The following is a 10,007-nucleotide window of genomic DNA, read 5'->3' as shown; positions in this document are numbered from 1 at the left end:
AGCAGACGGCATCACACAGGAGAGGATTAGATACACGGCTCAGCAGACAGTATCACACAGGAGAGGATTAGATACACGGCTCAGCAGACAGTATCACACAGGAGAGGATTAGATACACGGCTCAGCAGACAGTATCACACAGGAGAGGATTAGATACACGGCTCAGCAGACGGTATCACACAGGATAGGATTAGATACACGGCTCAGCAGACGGCATCACACAGGAGAGGATTAGATACACGGCTCAGCAGACAGTATCACACAGGAGAGGATTAGATACACGGCTCAGCAGACGGTATCACACAGGATAGGATTAGATACACGGCTCAGCAGACGGCATCACACAGGAGAGGATTAGATACAGGGCTCAGCAGACAGTATCACACAGGAGAGGATTAGATACAGGGCTCAGCAGACAGTATCACACAGGATAGGATTAGATACACGGCTCAGCAGACAGTATCACACAGGATAGGATTAGATACACGGTTCAGCAGACAGTATCACACAGGATAGGATTAGATACACGGTTCAGCAGACAGTATTAAGCTTAGAAACAGTGACCATAATGTTAACAAGAAATTCAGATGACGTTCTTCGGTTAGGTCCGGTGTGAGCCGTAGTTACGTCCACTTTACTATGAAGCAGAATTTCTGGTATCTGTAGTTCGTCAAATATTAGTGACCTCAGCAGAGAATGTACAAGTGGTGTCATGTCTCCCTCTAGTGTCCAGTTCTTAGTACTACACACAAAACCTTCCAATCAATTTATCCCGATTACCAAGAGGCCCGCGATTCAGAACTAAAGGATCTGACACTGCATCAGAGCGGAAACAGTCAGCAATGACCGATCTATACAGCGTATGCCTCACATCGGTCACAGAGACGCCCACAACCATTGGCCGCTCCACCTCCGGATTTCCGCTTTACCATTGTGATGGGACCCACAAGAACAGAGGACGGGGATAATAATGGAATTCATCCATACATGCGATGAGCCGCTCCGGATCTAACAATATTTTCCAATCACTTTCCTGCTGAAAAGAAAACGGAATCATCAATTTCTACCAAAAAAAATCCATCTTGGGAACATTACAGCATGTGACCACTAGGTGTCACCGCAGGAGAACAAGCGCTCAATGCCAGATGTGTGCGCACAAGTAAATACATATACAGTTGAAGCACAGGTGTGCACACCTGAAACACACTGCTTCTTTGTGTAGCATCATGGGAAAGTCTAAAGAAATCAGCCAAGATATCAGGAAGAGAATTGTGGACTTGAACAAGTCTGGCTCATTCTTGGGTACAGTTTCTAGATACCTGAAGGCGCCTCGTTCATCTGTACAATTATATGCAAGTACAAACAAGATGGGAATGTCCAGCCATCATACCGCTCAGGAAGAAGGACGCCAACACTTCACATCGTAAACATTTATTAAGGCTCAAGCTGCCATAAAGTGACATCCTGCAAGTGCTGCAAAATCTTTGGTGAAAAAAAAAAATAAAAAAAAAATTCAATATAATTATTGACAAAAATATATATATATATTTTTTTATAGAGAGAATTTCACCCCAAATTCTGGAAATAAAGACAACGGATCCCTTTAATTATTTCTATGATCAGACGAGTCACGGTTAGGAAAGCTGGGCGATGACCAATATGGCCGCCATGAAAGCACCTGCGCGGTACTGGCGGCCATGTTGGCAGGCACCCAGCTTTCCCAGGTTCTAGCTGTTATATAAGGGCACCATTCTGGAGATGCTGTTCCTGCAGATGGGGCACTTTTTGGGCCGGGGCAGGGCCTGGTAGCACGGGTAGCAGGAGCAGACGTGGCCACACTCCAGGAAGACGCAGGACTTCTGGCCGCTCAGGCAGATGGTGCAGGCGTTGCGCACCTCCTCCTCCCCTTCCTCAGACCTGGCGCTGGCCTCTTCGAACTCCCTCTGCAGTTGCTTGAGGCGCTGACGCTCCTTGTGCCGCCGGTACTGGCGCCGCAGGATGAAGAAGAGGGTGACGCAAGTGGCCACCCCACAAATCAGTGCCAGGACCCTCCAGAGCCGGACCTGGGACTCGTGACGCTGCACCAAGGCGTGGAAGTCCAGGCTGCTCAGGTAGAAGGGCATCCCGGCCCGGGGAGGCTGCAGCCTCACCGTCTTGTTGTCCAGCACCAGCTCGCCCACGCCCGTCACGGTGGCGCCGATCCTCAGCATCTCCTCCGTCTCCTGGATCCCTTTCGGCCTCTCGCCGGTGATGAAGTGTCCCAGGACGTTGGTGAAGGACTGCGCCGCGGGGTGGAACTTCTCGTACACAGTCTCCAGGTCCAGCTCCGCCGCCTCCAGGGGTTTGATGACGCGGATGGACGGGCCGGGAGGGTCGTCGTCATCGTCTCGCGTCAGGTCAAAGGGCACGGAGTTGGTCCTCTGGTGGATCACTTTCTCCTGGTCGCTCCTGCAGGAGACACAGATCATTGATCGGTCCAGACCCAGCTTTCCCAGAATCCAGAAAGGCTAAAACTACATCCTACTGGGGAAGATGAGCCTCTCACAAGTCTGGGAAAAGCTGGGTGACCACACCTGTAGGTAATGCAAGGGGATACAAATGTGCCTGCACCGAGCAGCAGATCTGCCTTTCTGGACCCTGGTAAAGCTGAGTGATGCCTCCTCCTATGCCCAGTGATTCACCCGCCTATTCCTAGGAATCTATCCCTTCTCTGGGGGAAAGGTAATTGCTCTAATTTCCAGGTGAATTTTGCAAATCTATAATTTACCTGTCCGGAGTCTAGGAAAGCTGGGTAACAATACATGGGGGCAGTAATAAGGGAGCTATATTACTGTCACCCAGCTTTCCCTGACAACTGAAAAGCCCATCAGCAGTAATGAAACCAAATGCTGTTTGACTGCGCAGCTTTAGCTTTCAGGGGCCTAGGAGAGCCGGGTGAGTATCAATAATAAAGTTATAATGGTATATTATATACAACCCCTGGAAAAAATTATGGAATCACCGGGCTCGGAGGATGTTCATTCAGTTGTTTAATGTTGTTGAAAAAAAAAAGCAGATCACAGACATGGCACAAAACTAAAGTCATTTCAAATGGTAACACACTAAAAGAAATCAAGATTAAAAATGTGCTACTCAGTAAGGGTAATTTTTTTCAGACCAAGCAGAGGGAAAAAATTATGGAATCACTCAATTCTGAGGAAAAAAAAATTATGGAATCACCCTGTAAATTTTTCATTTCCAAAACTAACACCTGCATCAAATTAGATCTGCTCGTTAGTCTGCATCTAAAAAGGAGTGATCGCCCCTTGGAGAGCTGTTGCACCAAGTGGACTGACATGAATCATGGCTCAAACAGGAGAGATGTCAATTGAAACAAAGGAGAGGATTATCAAACTCTTGAAAGAAGGTAAATCATCACACAATGTTGCAAAAGATGTTGGTTGTTCACAGTCAGCTGTGTCTAAAATCTGGCCCAAATACAAACAACATGGGAAGGTTGTTAAAGGCAAACATACTGGTAGACCAAGGAAGACATTTAGTGTTTCTTAAAGCCCTAAAGTTGCCATTTGAAATGACTTTAGTTTTGTGCCATGTCTGTGATCTGCTTTTTTTCAACAACATTAAACAACTGAATGAACATCCTCTGAGCCCGGTGATTCCATAATTTTGCCAGGGGTTGTATATTACTGTCACACTACTTTTCCAAACTCCTGAGTGGTCCACTTGCAGTAAAACATACATGAACCAGGCAGACTGGAGAGTGTAGAAAAGCTGTGTGCCTTCAGATACGGGAGCGGTAAAGACTATTATGGTTACCAGCCAGTTTAGTCAGGACTCTTAAAAGGGGGCTCAGTGGTCAAGTGGCATCCCCTTTAATGACCCATCTGCCTAACCAGGTATTGGTATGTGCTCTGCTTTCCTTTCAGGAATCTAGGAAAGCTGGGTGACAATGCTGGTCTGCGCAGTTAATACATGCGGCATAACTCAGCACATTTACCGCTCTGGATCCGGGAAAAGCTGGGTGGCATCGGCCAGAGGACATAACAGCAGTTTTCAGTTGTGGGGGGGGTCGAGCACAGCGCCCGCACCAGTCGACAGCGCAGGGAGCGCCACCTGTGCCCCGGCAGAGAGCCCACACCAGGCGACAGCGCAGGGAGCGCAGCCTGTGCCCCGGCAGAGAGCCCACACCAGGAGCGCAGCCTGTGTCCCGGCAGAGCGCCCGCACCAGGAGCGCAGCCTGTGCCCCGGCAGAGCGCCCGCACCAGGAGCGCAGCCTGTGCCCCGGCAGAGCGCCCGCACCAGGAGCGCAGCCTGTGCCCTGGCAGAGCGCCCACACCAGGAGCGCAGCCTGTGTCCCAGCAGAGCGCCCGCACCAGGAGCGCAGCCTGTGCCCCGGCAGAGCGCCCGCACCAGGAGCGCAGCCTGTGCCCCGGCAGAGCGCCCGCACCAGGAGCGCAGCCTGTGCCCCGGCAGAGCGCCCGCACCAGGAGCGCAGCCTGTGCCCCGGCAGAGCGCCCGCACCAGGAGCGCAGCCTGTGCCCCGGCAGAGCGCCCGCACCAGGAGCGCAGCCTGTGCCCCGGCAGAGCGCCCGCACCAGGAGCGCAGCCTGTGCCCCGGCAGAGCGCCCGCACCAGGAGCGCAGCCTGTGCCCCGGCAGAGCGCCCGCACTAGGAGCGCAGCCTGTGCCCCCAGCAGAGCGCCCGCACCAGGCGACAGCGCAGGGAGTGCCGCCTGTGCCCCAGCAGAGCGCCCGCACCAGGAGCGCCGCCTGTGGCCCAGCAGAGCGCCCGCACCAGGAGCGCCGCCTGTGGCCCAGCAGAGCGCCCGCACCAGGAGCGCCGCCTGTGCCCCGGCTGAGTGCCCGCACCAGGAGCGCCGCCTGTGCCCCGGCAGAGCGCCCGCACCAGGAGCGCAGCCTGTGCCCCCAGCAGAGCGCCCGCACCAGGCGACAGCGCAGGGAGCGCCGCCTGTGCCCCCAGCAGAGCGCCCGCACCAGGACCGCAGCCTGTGCCCCGGCAGAGCGCCCGCACCAGGAGCGCAGCCTGTGCCCCCAGCAGAGCGCCCACACCAGGCGACAGCGCAGGGAGCGCAGCCTGTGCCCCGGCAGAGCGCCCGCACCAGGAGCGCAGCCTGTGCCCCGGCAGAGCGCCCGCACCAGGAGCGCAGCCTGTGCCCCGGCAGAGCACCCGCACCAGGAGCGCAGCCTGTGCCCCGGCAGAGCGCCCGCACCAGGAGCGCAGCCTGTGCCCCGGCAGAGCGCCCGCACCAGGAGCGCAGCCTGTGCCCCGGCAGAGCGCCCGCACTAGGAGCGCAGCCTGTGCCCCCAGCAGAGCGCCCGCACCAGGCGACAGCGCAGGGAGTGCCGCCTGTGCCCCAGCAGAGCGCCCGCACCAGGAGCGCCGCCTGTGGCCCAGCAGAGCGCCCGCACCAGGAGCGCCGCCTGTGGCCCAGCAGAGCGCCCGCACCAGGAGCGCAGCCTGTGCCCCGGCTGAGTGCCCGCACCAGGAGCGCAGCCTGTGCCCCGGCAGAGCGCCCGCACCAGGAGCGCAGCCTGTGCCCCCAGCAGAGCGCCCGCACCAGGCGACAGCGCAGGGAGCGCCGCCTGTGCCCCCAGCAGAGCGCCCGCACCAGGCGACAGCGCAGGGAGCGCCGCCTGTGCCCCCAGCAGAGCGCCCGCACCAGGACCGCAGCCTGTGCCCCGGCAGAGCGTCCACACCAGGAGCGCAGCCTGTGCGCCGGCAGAGCGCCCACACCAGGAGCGCAGCCTGTGCCCCCGCAGAGCGCCCACACCAGGAGCGCAACCTGTGCCCCCGCAGAGCGCCCACACCAGGAGCGCAACCTGTGCCCCCAGCAGAGCGCCCGCACCAGGCGACAGCGCAGGGAGCGCCGCCTGTGCCCCCAGCAGAGCGCCCGCACCAGGCGACAGCGCAGGGAGCGCCGCCTGTGCCCCCAGCAGAGCGCCCGCACCAGGACCGCAGCCTGTGCGCCGGCAGAGCGTCCACACCAGGAGCGCAGCCTGTGCGCCGGCAGAGCGCCCACACCAGGAGCGCAGCCTGTGCCCCCGCAGAGCGCCCACACCAGGAGCGCAACCTGTGCCCCCAGCAGAGCGCCCGCACCAGGCGACAGCGCAGGGAGCGCCGCCCGTGCCCCAGCAGAGCGCCCGCACCAGGAGCGCAGCCTGTGCCCCCAGCAGAGCGCCCGCACCAGGAGCGCAGCCTGTGCCCCCAGCAGAGCGCCCGCACCAGGAGAGCCGCCTGTGCCCCCAGCAGAGCGCCCGCACCAGGCGACAGCGCAGGGAGCGCCGCCTGTGCCCCCAGCAGAGCGCCCGCACCAGGCGACAGCGCAGGGAGCGCCGCCTGTGCCCCCAGCAGAGCGCCCGCACCAGGCGACAGCGCAGGGAGCGCCGCCTGTGCCCCCAGCAGAGCGCCCGCACCAGGCGACAGCGCAGGGAGCGCCGCCTGTGCCCCCAGCAGAGCGCCCGCACCAGGAGCGCAGCCTGTGCCCCGGCAGAGCGCCCGCACCAGGAGCGCAGCCTGTGCCCCGGCAGAGCGCCCGCACCAGGAGCGCAGCCTGTGCCGCGGTAGAGCGCCCGCACCAGGAGCGCAGCCTGTGCCCCGGCAGAGCGCCCGCACCAGGAGCGCAGCCTGTGCCCCGGCAGAGCGCCCGCACCAGGAGCGCAGCCTGAGCCCCGGCAGAGCGCCCGCACTAGAAGCGCAGCCTGTGCCCCCGGCAGAGCGCCCGCACCAGGCGACAGCGCAGGGAGTGCCGCCTGTGCCCCAGCAGAGCGCCCGCACCAGGAGCGCCGCCTGTGCCCCGGCATAGCGCCCGCATCAGGAGCGCAGCCTGTGCCCCGGCATAGCGCCCGCACTAGGAGCGCAGCCTGTGCCCCCAGCAGAGCGCCCGCACCAGGAGCGCAGCCTGTGCCCCGGCAGAGCGCCCGCACCAGGAGCGCAGCCTGTGCCCCGGCAGAGCGCCCGCACCAGGAGCGCAGCCTGTGCCCCGGCAGAGCGCCCGCACCAGGAGCGCAGCCTGTGCCGCGGCAGAGCGCCCGCACCAGGAGCGCAGCCTGTGCCCCGGCAGAGCGCCCGCACCAGGAGCGCAGCCTGTGCCCCGGCAGAGCGCCCGCACCAGGAGCGCAGCCTGTGCCCCCAGCAGAGCGCCCGCACCAGGCGGCAGCGCAGGGAGCGCCGCCTGTGCCCCCAGCAGAGCGCCCGCACCAAGACCGCAGCCTGTGCCCCGGCAGAGCGCCCACACCAGGAGGGCAGCCTGTGCCCCGGCAGAGCGCCCACACCAGGAGCGCAGCCTGTGCCCCGGCAGAGCGCCCACACCAGGAGCGCAGCCTGTGCCCCCAGCAGAGCGCCCGCACCAGGCGACAGCGCAGGGAGCGCCGCCTGTGCCCCAGCAGAGCGCCCGCACCAGGAGCGCAGCCTGTGCCCCCAGCAGAGCGCCCGCACCAGGAGCGCAGCCTGTGCCCCCAGCAGAGCGCCCGCACCAGGAGAGCCGCCTGTGCCCCCAGCAGAGCGCCCGCACCAGGCGACAGCGCAGGGAGCGCCGCCTGTGCCCCCAGCAGAGCGCCCGCACCAGGCGACAGCGCAGGGAGCGCCGCCTGTGCCCCCAGCAGAGCGCCCGCACCAGGCGACAGCGCAGGGAGCGCCGCCTGTGCCCCCAGCAGAGCGCCCGCACCAGGAGCACAGCCTGTGCCCCGGCAGAGCGCCCGCACCAGGAGCGCAGCCTGAGCCCCGGCAGAGCGCCCGCACCAGGAGCGCAGCCTGAGCCCCGGCAGAGCGCCCGCACCAGGAGCGCAGCCTGAGCCCCCAGCAGAGCGCCCGCACCAGGCGACAGCGCAGGGAGTGCCGCCTGTGCCCCAGCAGAGCGCCCGCACCAGGAGAGCCGCCTGTGCCCCGGCAGAGCGCCCGCATCAGGAGCGCAGCCTGTGCCCCGGTAGAGCGCCCGCACCAGGAGCGCAGCCTGTGCCCCGGCAGAGCGCCCGCACTAGGAGTGCAGCCTGTGCCCCCAGCAGAGCGCCCGCACCAGGCGACAGCGCAGGGAGCGCCGCCTGTGCCCCCAGCAGAGCACCCGCACCAAGACCGCAGCCTGTGCCCCGGCAGAGCGCCCACACCAGGAGCGCAGCCTGTGCCCCGGCAGAGCGCCCACACCAGGAGCGCAGCCTGTGCCCCGGCAGAGCGCCTGCACCAGGAGCGCCGCCTGTGCCCCCAGCAGAGCGCCCGCACCAGGCGACAGCGCAGGGAGCGCCGCCTGTGCCCCCAGCAGAGCGCCTGCACCAGGAGCGCCGCCTGTGCCCCCAGCAGAGCGCCCGCACCAGGCGACAGCGCAGGGAGCGCCGCCTGTGCCCCCAGCAGAGCGCCCGCACCAGGCGACAGCGCAGGGAGCGCCGCCTGTGCCCCCAGCAAAGCGCCCGCACCAGGCGACAGCGCAGGGAGCGCCGCCTGTGCCCCCAGCAAAGCGCCCGCACCAGGCGACAGCGCAGGGAGCGCCGCCTGTGCCCCCAGCAGAGCGCCCGCACCAGGCGACAGCGCAGAAAGCGCCGCCTGTGCCCCAGCAGAGCGCCCGCACCAGGCGACAGCGCAGGGAAGCAGCCTGTGCCGCCAGCAGAGCGCCCACACCAGGAGCGCAGCCTGTGCCCCAGAGCGGTGATTACACTGGGAGGATTGGTGATGTCGGGGGGCGACTTACCAGAGGTGGGTGGTCCCGTTCCACACCATCTTGTGCTCCTTTAAGGACAGCCTGTGGATGACGCCTCTGCAGTTCTCCACAAACTGACTGTGCAGAGAATCCTTCACCGACCGGACGACCCCTGAAAAAGAGCAAAACGTCACCGGCAAGGACGGAAAGCCAGGCGTAACGTGCGACCCTGAAGTCCCCCGACAATCCCATGCGACGCCGTCCCTTTAACTTGGGGGGATTGACCACCAGAGCTTACACTCGGATATAATCGCACATCTCACCTTCGATCACCGCGTAGGGGACGCACTTTCCGGGCAAATCCATCAGGACGTTCTGTAAATCGTCATCCAGAGAGATTTTCTTCGCCCCCTTTAAATCACAAAAAAAAAATAATCTCTTAAAGGGACGGTACCATGTTACCTTAGAAATCTAAACAAGGACTTTCATCTGCAGAGCTGTCACTTTAAGAGGAACGAAAAATGTCGCATCGACCCCAAAACAGAAAGAAAAAGTGGAGACCTCACCTGGGACTTAGGGGGTTACGGCCGGAGCCTGGGGGGGCCGCCGACCACCTCTTACCTTCAGGGTCTGCACCCGGCGATATTTCTGGCGGTAAAGCGAGTAGAAGATGGCGGTGACGGCGGAGCTGGAGGCCAAGAGGAGGATCTGACCGAGGGACGGCCGCCCGTTACCCTCCATCGCTGCGGAAGATGGCGACAGATTAAACGGACGGTTACGGAGGCGTGTCTGGTCATGTGACCGTGGCGGAACGGTCAGTCCTGACAATGTGGAGGTCCTAGACACAATTCCCCAATACTGTAACCAGCAGAGTTGTCATAGGGACGTAAACACAATATCCAGGATTGACCCCCATAGATAAGACACAGAACTGCAGCCACACTGAGGCATTAACATATAGGGTCCTGTATGTTATAGCCCACCCCCCCACAGGCAGCAGAAATCCCTCCAGACCCCGGAGTACAGGAGTCACCCACCGCCAGTCCGGCACCAAACCCTCCACACTCACTTCCTGCTCATGCGCAGCCAATCTCCGATGACGTCATGCGTGGGCGGGAAGCTCACCGCACGGGGGGCGTGGTTAATTATAAGCTCCGCCCAATAGAAGTCATGTGATTTTAGTCACTAGTTATAAACTGCAGACGCGCGACATCGGCGACAGAAGACAGGGGTGAGAGGAGGAGACGGGGAGGAGACGGGGAGGAGACGGGGAGGAGACGGGGAGGAGACGGGGAGGAGACGGGGAGGAGACGGCGGCTGCATATGTATAATTATCTACACACCTACATCCTTATGGGTAGAC

The 10,007-nt window shown here is 61.9% G+C and overlaps 1 protein-coding gene across 2 annotated transcripts; it reads right to left on the bottom strand.

The window, feature by feature from the left end:
* Positions 1-1,415: 1,415 nt before the first annotated feature.
* On the bottom strand, positions 1,416-9,807 carry MUL1 (mitochondrial E3 ubiquitin protein ligase 1). Of its 2 annotated transcripts, none has more exons than XM_073657753.1 (5): positions 9,714-9,807; positions 9,266-9,387; positions 8,968-9,055; positions 8,696-8,816; positions 1,416-2,448 (listed from the first exon to the last, which is right to left on the bottom strand). In XM_073657753.1, the coding sequence occupies exons 2-5, from the start codon at positions 9,383-9,385 to the stop codon at positions 1,728-1,730; spliced, it is 1,050 nt and encodes a 349-aa protein (XP_073513854.1). In that variant the 5' UTR covers positions 9,386-9,387; positions 9,714-9,807; the 3' UTR covers positions 1,416-1,727. The 2 variants fall into 2 exon arrangements, with proteins under 2 accessions (XP_073513854.1, XP_073513853.1); XM_073657752.1 differs by having other exon boundaries at positions 9,682-9,740.
* Positions 9,808-10,007: the final 200 nt, after the last annotated feature.

Source organism: Phyllobates terribilis, unplaced genomic scaffold (assembly GCF_046119375.1).
Source record: "Phyllobates terribilis strain yellow unplaced genomic scaffold, ASM4611937v1 Scaffold_12__6_contigs__length_324123572, whole genome shotgun sequence".
In the NCBI taxonomy this organism is placed as follows: Eukaryota; Metazoa; Chordata; class Amphibia; order Anura; family Dendrobatidae; genus Phyllobates; species Phyllobates terribilis.
This window is presented reverse-complemented; position numbering and strand designations above follow the sequence as displayed.

Coding starts and splice junctions, on each gene's coding strand:
- MUL1 (XM_073657753.1), bottom strand. CDS start 9,385: ATGGAGGGTAACGGGCGGCCGTCCCTCGGTCAGATCCTCCTCTTGGCC. Junction 8,817..8,967: donor CCCCTACGCGGTGATCGAAG/GTGAGATGTGCG, acceptor GCTCTTTTTCAG/GGGTCGTCCGGTCGGTGAAG. Junction 2,449..8,695: donor AACGGGACCACCCACCTCTG/GTAAGTCGCCCC, acceptor TGTCTCCTGCAG/GAGCGACCAGGAGAAAGTGA.